Here is a 22,386-nt window from a genome sequence, read left to right on the forward strand (position 1 = left end):
AACTACAAGACACTCATGAGAGAAATTAAAGAAGATACCAATAAATGGAAACACATCCCATGCTCATGGATAGAAAGAATTAATATTGTCAAAATGGTCGTCCTGCCTAAAGCAATGTATAGACTCAATGCAATTCCTATCAAAATACCAACAGCATTCTTCAACGAACTAGAGAAAATTGTTCTGAAATTCATATGGAACCATAAAAGACCTCAAACAGCCAAAGCAATTCTGAGAAGGAAGAATAAAGCTGGGGGGATTGTGCTCCCCAACTTCAAGCTCTACTACAAAGCCATATTAATCAAGACAGTTTGGTACTAGCACAAGAACAGACCCATAGACCAATGGAGCAGACTAGAGAGCCATGATATAAACTCAACCATATACAGTCAATTAGTATATGATAAAGGGGCCATGGACATACAATGGGGAAATGACAGCCTCTTCAACAGCTGGTGTTGGCAAAACTTGACAGCTACATGCAAGAGAATGGAACTGGATTATTGTCTAACCCCATACACAAAAGTAAAATCGATATGGATTAAAGAGACTTGAATGTAAGTCATGAAACCATAAAACTCTTAGAAAAAAACATAGGCAAAAATCTCTTAGACCTCTTCTTGAACATATTTCCCTGGGCAAGGGAAACAAATGCAAAAATGAACAAATGGGACTATATCAAGCTGAAAAGCTCTGTACAGCAAAGGACACCATCAATAGAACAAAAAGGTATCCTACAATATGGGAGAATATATTCATAAATGACAGATCCGATATAGGGTTGACATCCAAAATATATAAAGAGCTCACACACCTCAACAAACAAAAAGCAAATAATCCAATTAAAAATGGGCAGAGGAGCTAAATAAACAGTTCTCTAAAGAAGAAATTCAGATGGCCAACAGGCACATGAAAAGATACTCCACATTGCTTGTCATCAGAGAAATGCAAATTAAAACCACAATGAGATATCATCTCACACCAGTAAGGATGGCTACCATCCAAAAGACGAACAACAACAAATGTTGGCGAGGTTGTGGAGAAAGGGGAACCCTCCTACACTGCTGGTGGGAATGTAAATTAGTTCAACCATTGTGGAAAGCAGTATGGAAGTTCCTCAAAACACTCAAAATAGAAATACCATTTGACCCAGGAATTCCACTTCTAGGAATTTACCCCAAGAATGCAGCACTACAGTTTGAAAAAGATAGATGCACCCCTATGTTTATCGCTGCACTATTTACAATAGCCAAGATATGGAAGCAACCTAAATGTTCATCAGTAGATGAATGGATAAAGAAGATGTGGTATATATACACAATGGAATATTACTCAGCCATAAGAAAAAAAACAAATCCTACCATTTGCAACAACATGGATGGAGTTAGAGGATAGTATGCTCAGTGAAGTAAGCCAGGAGGAGAGAAACAAGTACCAAATGATTTCACTCATATGTGGAGTATAAGAACAAAAGAAAACTGAAGGAACAAAACAGCAGCAGAAACACAGAACCCAAGAATGGACTAATAGTTACCAGAGGGAAAGGGACTGAGGAGGATGGGTGGGAAGGGAGGGATAAGGGCAGGAAAAAAAGAAAGGGGGCATTACGATTAGCATGTATAGTGTGGGGTGGGGGGCACGGGGAGGGCTGTGCAACACAGAGAAGACAAGTAGTGATTTTACAACATCTTACTATGTTGATGGGCAGTGACTGTGAATGGGGATGTGGGGGGGACTTGGTGAAGGGGGGAGCCTAGTAAACATAATGTCCTTCATGTAATTGTAGATTAATGATACCAAAATAAAATTTTAAAAAAAGAGGACAACATAGGCAAACATCTCCTGAATATAAGCATGAGCAACTTCTTCCTGAACGCATCTCCTTGAGCAAGGGAAACAAAAGCAAAACTGAACTCATGGGACTACATCAAACTAAAAAGTTTCTGTATGGCAAAGGATACCATCAACAGAACAAAAAGGCATCCTACAATATGGGAGAATATATTTGTAAATGACATATCTGACAAGGGGTTAACAACCAAAATATATAAAGAACTTACACACCTCAACACCCAAAAAGCAAATAACCTGATTAACAAATTGGCAGAGGATATTAAGAGACAGTTCTCCAAAGAAGAAATTCAGATGGCCAACAGACATGAAAAGATGCTCCATATCACTAATCATCAGGGAAATGCAAATTAAAACCACAATGAGATATCACCTCATACCAGTAAGGATGGCCAGCATCAAAACAACTAAGAACAACAATGAAAGATGAACTCTCCTACACTGTTGGTGGGAATGTAAGCTAGTTCAACAATTGTGGAAAGCACTATGGAGGTTCCTCAGAAAACTAAAAACAGAAATACCAATTGACCAGGGAATCTTACTCCTTGGAATTTACCCAAAGAATATAACTTACCAGATTCAAAAAGACATATGCACCCCTATGTTTATCGCAGCACTTTTTACAATAGCCAAGATATGGAAGCAACCTAAGTGTCCATCAGTAGATGAATGGATAAAGAAGATGTGATACATATACACAATGGAATACTATTCAGCTATAAGAAATCCTACCATTTGCAACAACATGGATGGAGCTAGAGGGTATTATGCTCAGTGAAATAATACAGGCAGAGAAAGGCAAGCCAAATGATTTCCCTCATTTGTGGAGTATAACAACAAAGCAAAAATGAAGGAACAAAATAGCAGCAGACTCACAGACTCCAAGAAGGGACTAGGGGTTACCAAAGGGGAGGGGTGGGGGAGGTGGTGTGGAGGAGTGGGAGAAGGGGTTTGTGGGGCATCATGATTGGTGCACATGGTGTGTGTGGGGTCACGGGGAAGACTGTGTAGCTCAGAGAGGACAAATAGGGACTCTGTGGCATCTTACAACACTGATGGACAGTGACTGCAATGGGGCATGGGGGGTGACTTGATAATAAGGATGAATGTAATAACCACATTGTTTTTCTTGTGAAACCTTCATAAGAGTATGTATCAATGATACCTTAATAAAAAAAAAGATATACCATGCAGACATTATAATCACAAGCTAGCTGGCATAAGTATATCATAGCATTTAAGTAGACTTCTGGAAAGGAACATTATAACTATAAAGCGGGACATTTCACAGCAATAAAGAAGGTGATTTATACGAAGACATAAGTTTAGTGCACATACTTCTAATAACAGAATTTCAAAATCCATGAAAAGCAAAACTGAGAATGAAAAGGAAAAACTGACTCACATTTACAGTGAGAAATTTCAACCCTAAACTCTCAATATTAACAAAATTAGGAAAAATAGAGAAAATCTGAACAGAACTGTCAACCTATTTAACCAATGGACATTTATAGAACACTTCACCCAACAACAGCAGAATAGACATTCTTTTCAATGTACATGGTACATTTACCAGGATAAATCATATTCCAGACCATAAAACAAGTCTCAGTAAATTATAAAAGACTCAAGTATATAAAGTATGTTCTCTGAACATAACGAAAGTAAACTAGAAATCACTATAAGATCATTAGAAAAACTCCCACATAACTGAAAACTAAATAAGTGAGTTTAGCACGATTGCAGGACACAAGATCAATATACATAAGTCAATTGTATTTCTATATACTAGCGACAGTCAGAAACTGAAGTTAAGAAAACAGTATCATTTACAACAGCATCAAAACATACTAGATACTCAGGAATAAGTCTGACAAAAGATGTAAAAAGACCTGTACACTGAAGACTGCAAAACATTGCTGAGAGAAATGAAAGAGCTAAACAAATGGACAGACACACTTTGCTTGTGGGTTGGATGATTCAGTATTGTTAAGATGTCAACTATCTTCAAATTGATGCAGAGAGTCAATGCAATCCCAATCAAAGTCCCAACCAGTATTTTTTTGAAGAAACTGACAAGCTACTTCTAAAATCCAAATGGGAATGCAAATGACCTAAACCAGCCAAAACAACTTGGAAAAAGAACAAAGTTAGAATAAGATTTACTATAAAGCTACAGTAATCAAGGCAGTATGGTATTGTATTGGCACAAAGACAAAAAGATCAGTGGAAAAGAACAGACAGTAAAGAAATAGACCCACACAGTCATCTCCCACAAAAGTGCAAAGGCAATTCAATGTAGAGAGAGTAGTCTTTTCAACAAGGGGTGCTAAAAGAACTGTGATCCATACCTTGCACATATACAAATATTAACTTAAAATTGGTCAAAGTCTTTAATGTAAAACTAAAATTATTACATTTCTATTTTTAAAAAAAGAAACCTTGGAATAGGCAAAGATTTTTTAGATTCAATATCTAACGCACAGTAATTAAAAGAAAAAAAGTGGACCAATTGGACTTACTCAAAATTTTAAAACTTCTGCTCTTCAGAATAAACTATTTAAAGAATGAAAAGACAAGTGACATACTGGGAGAAAATCTTTGCAAAGCATACATCTGATAAAGGACATACCCAGAATATAGAAAGACCTCTCACAAATGAACTATAAGAAAGCAAATAACCATATAAAAAACTGGCAAAATATCTATCATCAAAGATAAACAAACAGCAAATAAGCACATGAAGATATGTTCAACATTACTCATTAGGGAAGTGCAAATTAAACCATAGTGAGATAAAATTAAATTGACCATACCAATTGTTGTTAAGGATGTGGAGGAACTGGAACTCTCATACACTTATGACGGGAATGTAAAATGGTGCAACCTTTTAATTCCTTCAAATTTACTTAGAAAACCATATGGCAATTCCTTAAAAAGTTACATACACACCATATGATCCAGTCAATTCCACAAGTATTTTGCTCAAGAGTAATGAAAGCACATGACCATACAAAAATTTGTATATAATTGTTCATAGAAGCTTTATTTGTAATAACCAAAAACTGAAAACTCAAAAATCTATCAACAGATTAATGATAAACAAATTCAAGTGTATGCCTATAATAGAATGCTAATCAATAATAAAAGGAATTAAACCACTGATACATGCTGTAACATGTGTAAACCTAAAAATAATTTTGCCAAGCAAAAAGGACCAGACTAAAAAGAGCACACACAACCTATAGAATTCTATTTATATGAAATTCTGGGAAATGAAAATTCATCTTTAGTGATAGAAAGCTGATCAGAAGTGGTCTGGGGACAGAAATACGCAAGGAAGAATGGACAGGAGAGAGGAATTATAAGGGGGCACAAGGAAACTTTTGGGGGTGATATATGTGTTCATCATGTTGATTGTGGTGATAGTTTCATGGATATATACATACATTAAAACTTATCAAATTGTACACTTTAAATATGTTCAATGTATTATATGCCATTTATAGCTCAATAAGGCTGCTAAAAAATATTTACAATTATCATCCAAAAGCATGAAATACTAAATGATAAATTTAACAAAATGTATTCAGGATCCTCACACTGAAAACTGTGAAACACTGATCAGGGAAATCAAAGATCTAAATAAATGGAGAGATATATCATGTTCAAGAACTGGAAAACTCAGTATTGTTAAAATGTCTACTCTCCAGCAATCAATACACCCAGTGCAATCCCAATCAAAAGCCAGCAGGCTTTTGCATAGAAATTGACAAAATCTAAAATTTCTTTGGAAATACAGAGGACACAATATAGTAAAAATATTGTGCAGAAAACCAAAGTTGGAAGACTCACAATACCTAACTTCAAAACATTGTATAAAGCTACAGTAAACAAGACAAACACATAGATAAATGAAACTGAATAAAGTCCAGAAATAGACCCACACCATCAATTAATTTTCAATGAAGATGCCAAGGTAATTCAATGGAGTAATTTCAACAAATGGTGCTGAAACAAATGGACATCAATATGGAAAAAAAAGAACCTCAACTTTATCTTATACCAGACACAAAAATTAAATCAACACATATCAGAGACCTAAAAGTATATGTTAAAATTGTAAAACTTCAAGGAGAAAAACATAAGAGAAAAAGTTCTGTGAAGCTGTGGTTGGTAAAGAAGTCTTAGGAAACACAAAATGCAAAAACTTTTAAATGTTGGTCAATTGGACTTGACTGAAATTTAAAAATTATGTTCTTTAAAAGCCACTGTTAAAAAATATAAAACCTAGCCACAGACTTGGGAAAAATATTCACAGTATAAATATTTGAGAAAGGACTTGTATCAAGAGTCCTTTATAATCCAATAATAAAAAGATACAAATCCTAAATTTAAAATGTAATAAGAGATACAAAAATGACCAATAGTGCATGAATACTCAGTATCAGAGAAAAGCAAATTAGAACTACAGAGATACATTGTACACACACACTAGAATGTCTAAAATTAAAATGCCTGACAATACCAAGTGTTGCCAAGAAAGGGAGCAACTGGAACTCTCATACATTGTTGGTAAAATATAAAATGGTACTATCCCTTCTCCCTTATCATATGATCCACCTATTCCACTCCTAAGTATTTATCTAAGAGAAATGAAATATATCCACAGAGTGACTTACGCATGAATGTTCATAGCAGCTTTCTTCGTAACAGCTCAAAACTGTGTACAACCCAAATGTTCCACACTAGGTGGATGGATAAACAAATTGTGGTATATACTCATAAAATGAAACAGAACATAACAGTAATAAAGAATGAACCACTGCTTCGCACAATGTGTATAATTCTCAAAAACATTATGACAAACAAAAGAACCCACACCAGAGAATATATTATATGTCTCTATTTATATGAAGTTCTGGAAACACTATAGTAACATAAAGGAAATCAGTAGATTCTGGGGCTCAGGTTTATGAGGGGGGCATGACTGACTATAAAGGGGCCTGAGGGGATTTCTAGAGATGATGGAAATGTTCTATATATCTTGATTGTGGTGATGGTGGTGGTTAAATTGGAGTTTGTATCTGTCAAAACTCAGCATCAAACTGTAACACTCAAAATGGATGCATTTTATTGTACATAAACTAGATTTCAATGATGATAAAAAATAAAACATTATTGAGGCATACATATAGATAATAAAACTTTTTTTTTCAAATCTAGGTAACAGATACAAAATTTAGGACAGTGTCTAATCCTGGGTTAAAGGGCTAGGTAGGAAGGGGCAGAGGACTTTAAAAAGGGGGAATGTGCATATTCCTTTAAAAAAAAGGAATATGCACAGGTAGATTAAACTCCTATTAATGCTGTAGTTCTTGGGTTGAGTAATATTCATACTACTGTAAGTAAATAAAATAAAGCCACCACATGCAGAGTACTGATGGCAATGATGTGTCACAATTCATATAATTCTGTGGACCTGGGGTACAGATTTTTTAAAAAGGTAGTCACCTCACCCATATATTTCCCATGTCTCTGATGTAGGGAATATGCGAATAAATCCACCTCTCCGATCATTCTCTTCCTTCACCCTCCGTAAAACTTTTATCTACATGGAGGAATAGAAAATAAAATGAGTACCTATTTTGAAAACTGGAATCCAAGTGGTTATTGAAAAGAGGAAGAGAGTTATGACCCCAAAATACGAAAGAAGCATGAAGGGAGGAATTAATTCCATATTAGATGCTGTCTTCTGAGAAAAATTTCTCCTATCTTGAATCTTTCTCTTTTCAACTTAAAATATGTGTTGAATATTATGTCATGAACTGAATATTACGTCGTGAACATTATGAATCACTCACTGTACCCCGTGTCAGCCCACAAAGACCTGAAATGGAGTCATCTTTACCTCCTCCATTGACAGACCGAGCATAGAACCACCTAACTTCCCCGGCACCTTCTCCCGGGCTGAGCCCACAAGGTTTTTCATTTCCGCATCACTGGCAGAGAGTGGACGGGAACGCTAAAGAAAGGAAAAACAAAAACAAACAAAAAACACGTTTTATCACCTTTCTTTATTTCCTTCTATCCAGCCCCCTAACACCATTATCTGTCCTAATATGAATAAGTTCAAATTCAAAGCCCATTTTCTCTAATTAATCTGAGACTAAAACCCTGGGAAACAGATAAAAGCTAGTAAATTCCAAGGCAAGAAGAAAAAGCAGAAGAGGAGGAAAACACTACAGATTGAGAGAGAAATACAAAGAATAAAAGATGTCTACAATATGAGTTTTTAAGCTAGTACTTACTCGTAATTTTGGTTTTAGAGTACCTCTAATATTTTCAAAAATATGGAAAAAATAAGAAAAAAATCTCAATGTAAGATTAAATGTCTATTTATTTCACTAAATAATTACATTCTTTTCAGCTCTGGGAAGGAGAGTTAGGAGAACTGACACCTAAAACAGAAAACCAAGGAGCAATAATCTATAATGCCACAGATGACAAAGTTCAGCTGTGAGATGTTTTAGAACTAGAAGAGATAAATACTGAGGTGAGAGCCATGGGTGACAAAGAAAAGAGCTGTGATCAAAAGGCTATTTTCTTGAGAAATACTGTGGCTGCTGGCTTTCAAGAGACCTGGACCAAGGATAACTGCCCGGGGCACTCCAAGGAGGCAGCCAAAGGGCCATTGGCCTCACCGATCCCCCAAGATGACCCAGGCTACTTCAGTTTCTGAATGACCATCAGGAAGGTCGACTGAGAACCAAAGTTTTAAGTTATTTCGAGCCAAGAAATATAAAGGTAATAAAGGAAGTCAGACATACGAAGCATGACAATACACTATTATTGAAACAGATGTAGCAGCTGATAAAATACGACAAATCAGCTAAGCAGTAAGAATAAGAAATAATTCAAGAAATGTGGGTGCAAACTGCCTAGATTCCTAGAAGTAACTTTGACCAGTGAGAAGAAATCCTCTTGTCTGAAACTGTTTTTACTGTTTGCTTTGTGTAGGCTACCTATGGAAAGACTTTTTGGTAACTGATTTTTTACCTTTTCAGTAGTACTCATTGTTATGGACTGAATGTTTGTGTTCTTCCAAAATTCCTATGTTTAAGTCCCATGTGATGGCATGTGTAGATGGGACTTTCGGGGGGTAATCAGGGTTGGATGAGGTCATGAGGATGGACCCCGGTCTGATGGGATTAATGTCCGCAAAAGAAGAGACACTAGGGAGCCTGTACTCTTTCTCTCTGCCCAACCGCACACGAAGAGGCCATGTGAGCACACAGGGAGCCTGCAGCCATCTACAAGCCAAGAGAGGAGGCCTCAGAATAAAACCTACCTTGTCACTGATGTTGGACTTCCCAGCCTCTAAAACTGTGAGAAATAAATTTCTGTGGTTTAAGCCACCCAGTCTGTGGTATTTTGTTATGGCAGCCCAAGCAGACTAATACACACCTGTATACAAACAACTATGAATGGTTTTTCCTTAGGACTCAAGGGAGACCAATATATACTCACCTTCAAATCTAGCACGGGCACTATAAGAAATAGATTTTCTGACAGGCAACTTCCTGAGGAGACACTATGTAAAGGAAAACCATGAAATCAGCAGATAAAAGCAACACATGAAGGAAAGGACTTTCATATGTTTAGCTTTTCCTCTGCTTATCTTCAGCATCCCAAACAGTACTTGGTATGAAAAAGGAGATCAGTAAATACTTATTGCACAAATAAACAAATGAATCAATGTGCTGACACACAGATCAGTCATAGTTAGAATTAAACTTTGCAGAGCATTCTGGGAAAAAATTTAACTCTCCAATCTCTGAGACTACATTAAACAGTATGTACTGGGGTGAGCAGGGAATCAAAGGGAAAATTTAAAGATTTAGAAAGGGAATCAGTATAAGTAATATCATCATTCAAAAATCTTTATTTTTTAATGTTTACTTAAAAATAAGTATGTGTGAATTCTTATTTAGTGTGTAATTTGGAAAAGTCAAGATATTAATGAATGCTTTGAGGACTTCACTCATTTTCACACAGTGATCCACATGTGATCATGGCTCTGAAAAGAAAGCCACTGGCAGTAAATCCTCCTAAGTCAAGATGTTGATAAAACTAAAATCCATAGCAAAAGGTCAAAATAAAAAATTTTTAAGGAATAGTTATTACCTATTAGAATACTTTTAAGGAATGCATAGTCATCCTTATAAGAACATGGATCAAATCACTATTGAATCACATGTAATAAATACCTCTAATTTTTAGTTTTTTTATTTTATTTTGCTGTCCTTTTGTTTTTGTTGTTCCTTTTCTTGTCCTTTTTTAATTATTGTTTTCTTCATGCTTTCTTATTTGTTATGCCTTTTTTTTTAATCTTAAAATTTGTTTTGCTTTTTCTAGAACTTAATTTTCATCTTTGTAGAACTGCTTCATGACGGAATGATAATGCTGGTTTTCAGAGACTGAGATCATAACGATGCTGCAACCTTCCACTACTTATCTAAACCTGCTCCTATAAACAATGAATTAGCACCCAAAAACCCTTAACCTTCTCTCCCAGTCACTTCCAGTGAGTTGTCTCCAATACACATTCACAACCACTCTTTTGTACTCAGAGTCCACAGTTCTAACTCTAGCACCATATGCTTCTGTGTGGGCTGTGTGGGTGGGGCTCCTGGCTGGGGCATCTGGGAGGTTTGAAAAGGAAGGGGCTGAGTGGTAATGGAGCTTGTTAGATGACTGCCCCAGCTGTTAAGCCCTATAAGCCGATGGCTTTACTCTTTTATTGCCACAAGTATCACTAGGCTGCAAAGCACAAGTCAGTGTTACTCCAAGAAAAAAAAAAAGTGGCTAGAAGCTCCTTTAATCTCTTCACCTATTTATTTCAATCTAATCTATTAAGAAGGCTGCAAGGGAAAAGACATGAAAAGTTGTAGCTATTGAAGTCTAAGTACCTCAAATGCGTCTCCACCCAAGTTTTCTGTATCTTTGGGGAAGCTACTGGAAAATAACAGATTAGAAAGTCAGAAGTATTTTGCCAATCTCAGCTTTTCAATAAACTTGAGATTGGAGAGAATTTTTTAAATCAACATAATATTTGCTGTACTGATTTATAGAGAAATATATTTATACAGTAACAATACTTTCCTGAACCATTGGATGAATCCTACCAATATTTGTTAATGAAATGAGCTAGTAAGGAATGTGGCCTGAATTTTAGACACAAATGAGAGAAAAGGGGAGAAGAAAGGATAACAAATTTTTAAAAAAAGAAAGAAAATAGTAGTGCTCATGAATGCCAAGGAGACATACCTGGAAATTAAAAGCAAAGCAAAGCAAAGCAAAAGCAAAAAAGAATCAGGCCATCAGGACTATCAAATACAAGAGCAAAAGAGTCCAAATGCAAGCCATTCTGTAGTTCTGATTTTGGGCATATCAGCTCAGCTGCATTCTCTGGGTGGCAGGTAAAATAAATACACGTATTACAATGGATTGACTGAATGCACGAAGGAAATAAGGCTCCTCTGAACTTAAAAGAGAACCATTGCCTCTGGCTAGATGACACATGATTTAAACTACTGTGTTCATACAGACTAAATTTAAACTGAAAAATTACTGTCTGGGTAAGAATCCTACCATGCAACACGCATCAAAAATGTTACATTATCATTAGTATGACTTATGATTCAGAAATATACCTGGAGAAGAAACCTTTACATGTCTAACCTTTGGCTAGGAAAGAACTGAGAATGTGAAATTACTGAGACAAGGAACCACCTGTCCCCACTCAAAGCAGTAAGAAACAGATGGTGAATCAGAAAAATGATCCTCAACCTAAAGAGAGCTAGCAAGTACCAGTAATGAGAAGAACTGGCCAAAATACAGAATATGAAAAAAGGTGAGATACCCTAAAAGACATCATAATTGAGAGGCAAAGAGAAAATCTGTTTGACTGAGAATACATGTAAAGAATACAAATATTCTGATTCAGTTTTACAAAGTTTGGAATTCGGTGTTAAAAACGAATGAACTAGAAATGGCTCAATTTATATGTGATATATTCTGCCATTTAGAAAACAAAAGGCAAAGCCAAGTTTACAAAGCAAAACAAACTAATGCTATCAAATGAAAGAAGATAAACAAAAAGGACCACATGATGTGAATAAACCTGGGTGGGAAATAGACACAAAAATGGCTAATAGAGAAAGTTTAAATGTAATGATAACCAGAAGTATACTTTGAAATTAGCAGTGGGGGGGGGGGGGGGAGGAAGAGAGTAAGTAGGCTTCTGTTACACTAAAAAAAGATATGCAACATCTGGAAATTTGGAATAATTAAAGTCAGCAGGTCTGAGACATGCATCTGGTTGTTTACAGAACTGGCTTAGAAAAAAAAACTTACCAAAACCACTTACAATTATGTCAGAAAAATCATGAAGAACTGAGGAGGTACCAGAGGATTAGAAAAAAACAAATGAGGTACCAATCTTCAAAAATGTAAGAAGTATGCTCCTGGTGATTACCGCCTGGGAAGTCTAACTTGAATCCCTAGTAAAATAATGGAACAAATATTAAAAAAAAAATCCATAAACATTTAGAGTTTAATGGGCTCATAAAGAATAGTAGTATGGAGATGGATTTATTTATTTTAAAACGTGCTTTAATATTTTGATTTTATGACAAAACTACAAAAGAGGGGAATATAGTGAATATATTTAATGTCTTCAGATTTTATAGAAGCATTTGTGAAAATTTCATAAAGTTACTTATTCTAAATTACATTTCCAGTCAGGCTTAGTGTCATGACATAATGAACAAAATACACTGACAAAAACTGAAAACAGTTAAAAGACATAACTGACTACTGATAAATAAATATCAAAATAACACTAGATTATGGCCATCAAAATGGTAAAAAGAAAATCAACAGAACTCAAAAGTGTGTAAGGGACTACATCTGAGGGTAAACTATGTGGCCTGAACTTTCCTAAATATTTTACCTAGGTTTTATCATTTCTTTCTCCACAACTCCATTTATGTATTCTTATCCTTGACAGAGGCAGGACTTGAGCCTCACAGATTTAAGGGAACTTGCCCAAGGTCTAACAACTAGAGATTGGCAGGCAAGTTTGAATCCAGATCTCTCTGACTCTAAGGTCTATGTTCTTTCCATAAAACCATGCCACCTGCCTTGGAATGCTGAAAATTTCTGGTGAGTGGAAGATGTGAACTATAGACATTCAAGGGAAGGAAGAAATGTACAAAGAGAGAATGGGTTTAAAAGGAATAGTCAGGCAAGAGGCAAAGAACTGTGACTTCACAATCCAACAGAAACAGAAAAAGAAAACTTGACATAGTCTAAATGACCAGAGCAGAGAACTTCTTTTCTTTTTTTACTTGGCTGTGATGAAAACTACTGTGGAGTGGAAAGCACTTCATTAACAGAAAGACAGTAACAACGTACAACACAGAACAATTAAGAGTGGAAGAATTTAACATGAACAGAGTTGGCTGAGTTAAGCCAGGAAGACATTCTATGTCACGTTAGCAGTGTTCCAATACAGAACTACCAGAGAGAGGCCTTGCTCGGCCATAGGCTATTGCAACCTATGGTAATTGCAGTGATGGAGATGAAATAGAATTAAAATAGGAAAGGGAATTACATTATCAAAGACATTTCTTTGCAGTCAAATTCAGAAGACTGAATTAGTACTTTGAATGTTCACCTTAAATAGATTAGTTCAAGAGATATTTGGAATGTAAGCCCTTTGAACTCAACGGGCATGGGGTATTTTTGGTTTTTGTTTGCCATGAAGAGCAGTGCACACTTAGGTACTTACTAAATACAAAACACTAAACATTACAGAGTTTTGCATTTTACCAACTAAACACCAAAACTCATTACAGAACCATATTAACCAGTTACCAAATACTAGACGAGACAGACATTAAGTCTCTTTTTCACTTCTTGGATTCACATAAACCATGCAAATCACTATCAAAAACAGTAGCTAAGAAAGTTAAAATTCAAGCTTCTGAGCCTACCAGGAACTGCATCGGAGAATACAAATGCCAAAATTAACGTACTGGAGCTTTTGGCTAAAGAACTAAGTTGCAGGTGACACACTTGTGTGTGAAACACCTACATCTCTCACATCAACACAGCAGGAGTAGCAACATCACTGATACCCTTCACCTCAAAAGAGATGTTAAAAAAAGATCTGCCAAGTGGAAAGCCACAGTTCATATCAAATGCTACTAACAAGAACAGTTAGAGGACAAATGCTGATCCTTAGGAGACTGAGACAGAATACTGTCTTTATTTAAAGGTGACATCTAGACACTAATTACGGCAGTTTCTAAAATTCATAAGACTACAAATCACTACATATAAGAAATGTCATCTGTTAAGAAACTTAAACACAGGCCCAATACACAATGTGAAATCATTTCCAACACTAAGCTGCTGACAGTAGTATGTTTCATAAGATGTCCAAACAAAAAGAAAGGCTATTTGTGAACTATGATATTTCCTTCCTGGAATATATTGGTGAAAGCAAATAGATATGCCTCTAAACCCTGTTCATCATTTGAATCTGACAGCCTCCATCACAGCAATCACTATCAGGGAAAGAGGATTAGCAAATTCCTCCAACTGCTACTTTTCTCTTCTATATCCACAAAGACCTCTGTGCATTCATTTTCACTTTTACCTTATACTATTAAACTGTTCAAATAGCAGGTGTTTAAAACATGTACTGTGAAAGAGTAAAGCTAAAAGGCTTTCCATTTGGAAAATGGAAATAATAATTCGATTAAGTCTCTAAATGATCCAGAACTCACCTGTTTGGCATTTGATGACTGAAACTGTGCAGATACTAGATGCTATAAAAGACAGAAAAATGGAATAAAGCCTTAGGTTCCCCTAATGCATCTGTATTTCCCAACTCCTACATCTCTGATATCAAAAAGGAAAAGACAATCTCCAAACAGAAACCAAAAGCCAGAGCCCTACATGTTGTGCTTGGAAGAGTTGAGCATTTATTATGTTTCACACCGCTTTCTCCTAAGGTGTATTTATTCCAGTTTCATCTTTTTACCAGTGAGAGCACAATCCTAGTGTCACAAACTCAAGTTCCTGAGTTCACTACTCCCTGAGAAATTTGTTTCACACAGCGCCAGAGCTATAGTTTCTTTAGCCTTTAAAGAAGTGTTCTGTAAGCCTCTTATGGATGAAGTCATGCCATTACCTACCGGTTAGCAAAACAAACAGTGAGGAGATTCTCTGCTATTTGCAGAGTTGCCAATAAAAACTGACAGGCAAACTAAGAAAAGGGATCAATTCATCTAAGACTGACAAACAGCTACCCCTAGAGTGAAACTTGGCAAAACTGCTAACGCTGCACAGGAACATTCACAAACCTTTATATACCACCCTGTGGCTCCTGCCACAGATACTGCAGGAAACAATCTGCAAAGGAATGTGACTTGCCTAAACTCAGTTTTCCTAGTTCACCTAGGTTAATCCTCCACTTTTTATTATTAAAAATTAAAGAAAACTCTTTGATCTGTGATGAGGCACAGATCAAGTACAACCCTGCTGCCTGGTTTTACTTCTAATCCAAGATAATGCCCCTTAACATAGAGTACACCCTGTTCCACATCGCAACACTAATACTAGTAGGCCAACAGTTCTAGAGCAGGTCACAGGTAAGCAGCCCAGTGACTGAATCCAGCTCAAAGACATGTAATGTTTGGTCTGTAAAATATTTTTTCAATTGAACTATGTGGTTGCCAATATTTATAAATAAGAATTCTCTTGACAGTAAAGATCTGACAACTCTGACCACATTGACGATCAATTGGAGCACATCCGTACAACAGGCGCCCCTTACACAGGGCTGAGAGTGCGTACATGAGGCACACACTCTCCAGTTTGCTGCAGTCTCACCATCCTCAGCTGGACTATACGTTGACCGTTGTTACTCATTTACATTGTCTGCCTGCAGCCTCTATAGGCATTTGAGTTTGCAAACCCAGTTCTAATGAAAAGCTGCCTGAATAAATAAGAGAATATGACCTTGGTAAACAAATAGCACCACTCTAGGTGAGAGCAGCAAGCCGCACAGAGGAGGAGGAAGCGGAGTGGGGGTGGGGTGGGGAGGGTGGTGATGGTAAATGGAAGGTTAAAGCAGAGGTGGGGAGTGAAGACAAGGAGGGGATAAGAAAGTGAAAAGGGATGGGGAGAAGGCGCAGCTGTTTCTGCCTTCAAAGAGTTTACAATCTAGCAGAGGAGCAATGGACAACCTAAAGGCAACAAATCAGTGAATGCAAAACAATACAACAGAGAAACAAGCAGATAATGGTGAAAAGAAAAGGAAATGACAGAGTGGGATGGATTTAAAAAGAAACAATCTCCAAACTTCTGAGCAGGCAAGATAATCAATCCAGACAGGAGGAAGGTGGATCTTTTAGATGAGAAGAAATGTCTAAGGCAAAGAAACAGAAGTGGAAACTAGCCAGGTCTAGACAGGCAGGGATTGCTTAGATGAAGGAATGAGGAGACAGAATGATTAGCTGGTTGCTTTAACTGGAACAAAAATGCAGAGGACACAAGGACTGTAGCAGTGCTTGATGAAATGATGTTTCAGACATGCACAGGTTTCTGCAGGCATTTATCGCATTTAACTTAAACACCTTCTGAAGAGAATTGCTTGTAGAGAAGATATAATTTCAGTTGAGCATCTTCTTCATGAAGCTACTCTGTGGAGATCAAAAAGAATGCAGCAGAGTAGTAAACTAGGAACTTGTAGCTCCCTCTCTGTGCCTTCTTTATGAGTATACCAATTGAGGAAAAAAGAGGATGATTTTTTAAAAAAGAAAGATAATGAAAAAGAAGCCAAAAGAAAAAACAAAAACCAGAGAGTTAGTTTCAAAGCTATCAGCCACAGAGGAGTATAACTGCCTCCTGTCTAGAATGAGCCCCAAATTCTCCTGCTTTCAATGACTTCATACCCACAGGGCAGCAGCTCACTCATTTACATCAGCTGCCACTTTCCAATAAGCCTCCTTTGGGCTCCCTGCTGTTGAATTTGCTTACCTGAGGTTTCTGGAAGGGAGTTCGCCTGGAAGACTCAAGGGTAGGATAAATTGGCCGCGCTGATGCCCGCTGGGAAGGATTTTGGCACACAAATCCTGAACAGGGAATGGCAAACATTAAAAACCTGCCATTTTCTAAGAAATTAGCAGGTTTAGCTGCACCTTTTCTTTATTTGTACAAACTCAGTTTCACTGTCATAAATGTTGAGATCCATCCTCAAGAAGACTGGGCATGATTCCCCCATACACACACACTGCATGAACTTCAAACTACCATAACTGGAAAGAGCAGAAAGGAAAATGTGCAGACAAATCAACCTTCCTTGTTGGGGAGCTGAAATATGATTCTGATGGAAAAAGAGATGTAGATTTTTTGACAACCATCAGAGTAAAGTCGCAAACCGCCATTTAAAAACACTGCTGTTAAGAAAAACAAATTATTTTAAAGTGGCTTCCTGGATAGGGACTGGAAGATGATGTTTCTACCAGGAGAATCCAGAAGCAAGGGAGGGGTGCTGTCTTGTTACAGGGCCCACTTCTGGAATTGCTGCAGGTGGTCTACTAGCCAAAATGGGCTTTATAGACTTTCTATGGCTTAAGAAATTAGGCTTGGGCTAATTTCACTTATTTCCTAAAAAGAAGCAGATTCCCATCCAAAAAGAATAGAGTAGCAAAGTTTTACAGCATTTGCTGGTACGCCAAGTACTAGTTCACTTCAAATATATTTTATTATGTCTTTTTAGAGAACTTAAAAAAACAACAACAAACGCAGGCATACCCACCTGACTACCCATCTCCATCTCAAAGTTCTGGCTTGTCCGCTCAAAAAGGGATTTCATCTTTGGGCTGCTTCAGCTATACACTACAGGAGGATCATGCTGACACCAACAGAGGTTGTCTAGCAGAAATACAGCCAGTCTCCTTTGTAACAAAGCTTCGTCAGTGAATTTCACTATCCCAGCTCAGAGAAAAATACACTTTCTCCAGATCTTTGTTTAATTCTCTTCCTCAGCCCATATTTCCTATGCCCTAGGAATTAGGTCTTAGCCCTAGCTGTGGTTCAGCTTCAGGCCAGGATGGAGCCAGGGGGAGTATAAACATATAAACACTTCCCTGAAAATATAACTTTTTAGTACAAGACATTCAGCATGGTTTAGGAACAGCCAGTTGGCAACACCTATAGAGCCTGACAAAATGGGTGCTCTGGTTAACTTTTATGTGAACTTTCAGAAAACACTCTTACTTACCTACAACAGTGAACATATCTGAAATCATACTCGCTTTAATCTTTAGGTCCAGAGGTGCATCACTAACAGAACAGAGAAAGAAAAGGGCAATCGATAACTTTATAGGTTAACAGATTAGCTGCCCCTAATGGGCCCCAATATAGCAAAGCTTCCAAATGTCAATGAGGAGCAACACATAAAGCTCATCAAATCCATGGAAAAATAAAAAGAAGTCTGGGCAAAAATACTAGAAATAAAAGCCCAGTGTTAAACTCATCCTCTGTAAGGCAGGCCCAGCATCAAGGCATTGATTTCCTGACATGTAATCTTTTTATTCCAGAAGGTCTTATGCAACTTGAATTTTGCACAAGTCAAGAATACTTCATGATCCCTGTGGATTTCAGAGGTTCAGACTTTTAGTGTGCTCTTTTATGAGGGAACCCTTCATTCAAATTATTTTTCACTGCTGCAATAGTCAAATCACATTCACAATCAAGAGAAAAAACATAGGCCATCTTTGTATTTTTTTGGTTCTTCATTTTCTGTCCCAAATCAACCTTCTTAAGGTTGCAGGCTTGCAAATGAGGGCACACACACACAGAAAAACAGAAGTTACACCAAAATATCACCAGATCATATACCAGGAACCCACATGGAAACAGAAACAACATGGGCTGAGACAGGAGGCCTCCCAGTGGCAATGAATGCCATGTCAGCTTTGGTGTTGAGATATTCCTCCATGAACCAGATTACTCTGGCTGCTGGACCCAAAGTACCCTGCTGGGCTCTCTAATAGTGTATGATTTACCTTGAGGGCAATCTGCAAAAAGCTTACTTAACAAAGTGTAGCACAACATCTGAGCATCTGTAATATCTAGTTCTACACCTTATTCTTGGGGTTAAACCAAACTCCCAACCCACAAAACAGTCAATTTGTCTTGATTTGATTATTTGGCATTTTGCCAACATTTCTCATCCTTAAAAATGCAGCAGCTGGGTGGTCTGGCATAAATCTCAAGGGCTCTCTAGATGTTTAGAGAAGCATATAACTAATAGAAACTCTGGCTGCAGCTGCAGATATAAGCAGAATCTTCTCTGGTATTGAGTAATATGTTTCTCTCTTTCCAAATAATAGATAGGTTAAAAAAATTTTTTTTAAAGATTGTTGGAAGTTTTTAGACTTTAATCTTAGATGCATACCAGGACAAGGACAGGGGAAAATGGACCAAATATTACCTATATTACCATAGGCCCAGCTCTATTCCTTTACAGTATATGTGGATTTGAGTCTGCATAAACCTTTGGTAATAAAGGAAATATAATACCTTGTGTGTTTTTTTACCCTTAGCAGAACACCTACAAAGTTTTTGAAAAAGAGAAAGAAAGAACTGGGGATCAAGATGGATGCAAAAAGCATCCCTTAGAAGCCCAATAAGACAGTAAATATAGATTGCATGTTGACTAGTAAGACAGGGATCTATGGTTGCCATATGGACTTCAACAACATAACACAAATCACCCAAATTTAGAAACTCTAGTCATCTCTACCTAATAACTAGGAGGAAAAATCTCCTAGTGCCCAGAGAAATGACCAAAAAAACCCAGTGTCCTAGTGCTCCTCACTGAGTTTGTCCTCTCCTAGTTGATGGAACAGACTACTTACCAGGCCAAAGAAGGAGAGAGATTCACTTCCAACAACCATGGCTTCAGAGTAGAATCTATAAGCACGTCAAAGCCATAGAGTTCTAGAAATATAACATAACACAATATGCAAGATTATTTTCCATGTCACAACTGAACAAAGATCTGGAAGAGTCAACCCAGTCAACTCCCATCAGAGCCCTAGAAACTTGCTGAGTATAAGTAGTAGGCAGAACTGGAAGTTGACAACCTTTCAAGTTCAAGAGATATTAATGAGGCTCAAGAGATAATGACAGAACTACATTATAAAATTCCACTGTTTTTATCATCCACTCTATTGACATTCCTGAGCTCTACACAGAAAGTGACCCAACACTAGAAATTAATGGCATGATTCTGCTGTGCTTATGTGTAAAAAAAAAAAATGCCGGGAAAAGGAACGCAGTAAGTACATCCAATGTCAATGCTTGTCTTGGGCTTGTTCGGGATTGTCCTCCACCACTTCCCCACCACACTCTGAAAACAAAAACTTACTGAAGGCATCTCTCTAGCATCTTTCCATCACATTTTTGTAAACCAAGATCTTGCTTTTTGCAACTTGGGTCAAGAACACATCTAAGTGTAAAATATATTTATTGTTTCCCCTCCCTCTATGGTTTAAATTTCCCTTTGAAGATAGAAAATAAAATACACCAGCCCAGCACAGAAAGACAGAAGAAGGAGAAACTAATGGAAGCAGAGCAGGACAGTGACAAACCACCTTGAACCACTAACATTATTTAAGAAAGGAGGGAGTTAGAGATCAAAGTTTCACAGCTTCTAGATTCTCTGCTGATTGTCTTCCCTAACTCCCCAACTGTTGGAAAGAGCAAAGCAAGAACCATGAACTTATTTAGAAATAAATCTCTTTACTTCAAGAAGCATAGTCCATTTCTTCATCCTCTCAAAAACACAGAAAAATAAATACAGGCTTCTAAAATGATGGTGCCAAAGACTCTCCTCTAGAATATACGCAATCTGCTGTACTACCAAGAACCTGGAATGAGACCTGGATCCTCCTTATGATTCTAGCTCTTACTCCATGTGGAAACTTGGGGAAACCATTCCTGTCTCTATTTCTTTGGTCTCCTTTATCCTCTCTAATAATCACCATTTGTCAATATTTGTACGCTCTGTAAACCTATATCCAGAATTCTTGTTTATGCAACATTCAGGTAACATTCATATTGGATTTCTCTCTCTCTCGGGAAAAGTTTCCATGAATGAGTTGGATTCAGTAGTATTATGGAGGATTCCATTTAATTTGCAGAAATAATCACAAACTGTAAGATACTGAGATGGGATTCACCTTCCGGTAACTACACAAAACTCACATATTACTTATGCTTTAAAACGTAAAGAAAAGAAAGCTCCTTCACCTATCTTCTTTTGGTAACAAATTCATAGCTTTTATGGGCAGTATACTCTTCTGAGTATTTTACCTACTCTTCAGTCATCCCACAGAATATCCCCCTTTCAACCTGAGAAAAATATTTTTAGAGCATTAAATAAGCCATTTGAAAAGAAAAACCTATTACAAAATCTGCAATTCCAGTTAACATTACATAAGCAAGAGAGAATATAATGTGAGCCTGATTCAAGAAAAATAACATTCTCTTCAGTTTTTAAAAACTGAAGCACAGGATTCGATTATTTCAAGTGGTAATGTTAATAATAATTGCATGAGGAATAGGGTGAAAATAATGATTGATGTACATGTTGATCAGATTTGCAGAATCAGCCATAAATGAAGAGAAATTGAAATCTAGTAACAATCGATGAGACCTATCATTTAAACACCTTGCATTAAGCAGCCAATACATCTGCTTAACCATTTCCCAAATTAGGAGGCAAATTACAAGCATCTCAGATGAAAGGCTGAAAATCAATATTCAGAGAAGAAAAAAAAAATGACCCAAAGAAAGAAAACGCCCTTTGCAGGGCCAACTTAATGTTTACTCAAGTGAATAAAACCTGTCAGTGTCAACTTATCTCAAAATCAGCTTTGAATCTAACTGCATCTCACCATGCACCAGGCTTGGATCTATCATTTAAGAGTGGGGTAAGTGTGTGATAGCATCAAAACACAGTGCAAAGCTCAGCTCACTTAAGAGGCTGGAATTGGGGGAGAGGAATAGGGTGAAAAGATAGCATATCTTTCAGGTTTCTCTCTTGAAACTATCTACTCAGCGTCAGAAAACTAATTTGAGTCCTTGACAGGCTACTAGAGTCCTTATAATGGTCCTTTTAACTTACGATTGGTCTTTTCTGTGGACCGTAAAGATTTTTACAGGTAAGTATGTTGTACTGAGAATATTAAACTACCTCACCTTTTAAAATTGTATGTTTTAGCAGCAGTGTCTAAAACTTCAAAACTTTAGTATCCAGGACAAAACATCCCAGGGTTTCTGTCACTAAAGGGTGCAAGCAAGCGACGCTTTTCTATATGGAGAGCTACTTTCTTTGTTCCTCTGTGTCATCTTCATCATGACAGAAGAGAAAGTATGTTGGAA

The 22,386-nt window shown here is 37.0% G+C and overlaps 1 protein-coding gene across 18 annotated transcripts in view; it reads right to left on the reverse strand.

Moving 5' to 3' along the window:
• Nucleotides 1–22,386, reverse strand: part of TTLL5 (tubulin tyrosine ligase like 5) — a 414,761-nt gene that overhangs the window by 328,943 nt on the left and 63,432 nt on the right. For all 18 annotated transcript variants that reach the window (XM_073242102.1, XM_073242099.1, XM_073242106.1 and 15 more), the window contains 5 exons: nucleotides 19,857–19,938; nucleotides 18,215–18,276; nucleotides 16,969–17,063; nucleotides 7,763–7,876; nucleotides 7,371–7,462 (listed from right to left, as the gene is read on the reverse strand). In XM_073242102.1, the coding sequence (XP_073098203.1) occupies nucleotides 7,371–7,462; nucleotides 7,763–7,876; nucleotides 16,969–17,063; nucleotides 18,215–18,276; nucleotides 19,857–19,938 (445 nt within the window). The remainder of the gene's footprint in view (nucleotides 1–7,370; nucleotides 7,463–7,762; nucleotides 7,877–16,968; nucleotides 17,064–18,214; nucleotides 18,277–19,856; nucleotides 19,939–22,386) is intronic.

This window comes from Manis javanica, chromosome 8, assembly GCF_040802235.1.
Source record: "Manis javanica isolate MJ-LG chromosome 8, MJ_LKY, whole genome shotgun sequence".
Lineage (NCBI taxonomy): Eukaryota > Metazoa > Chordata > Mammalia > Pholidota > Manidae > Manis > Manis javanica.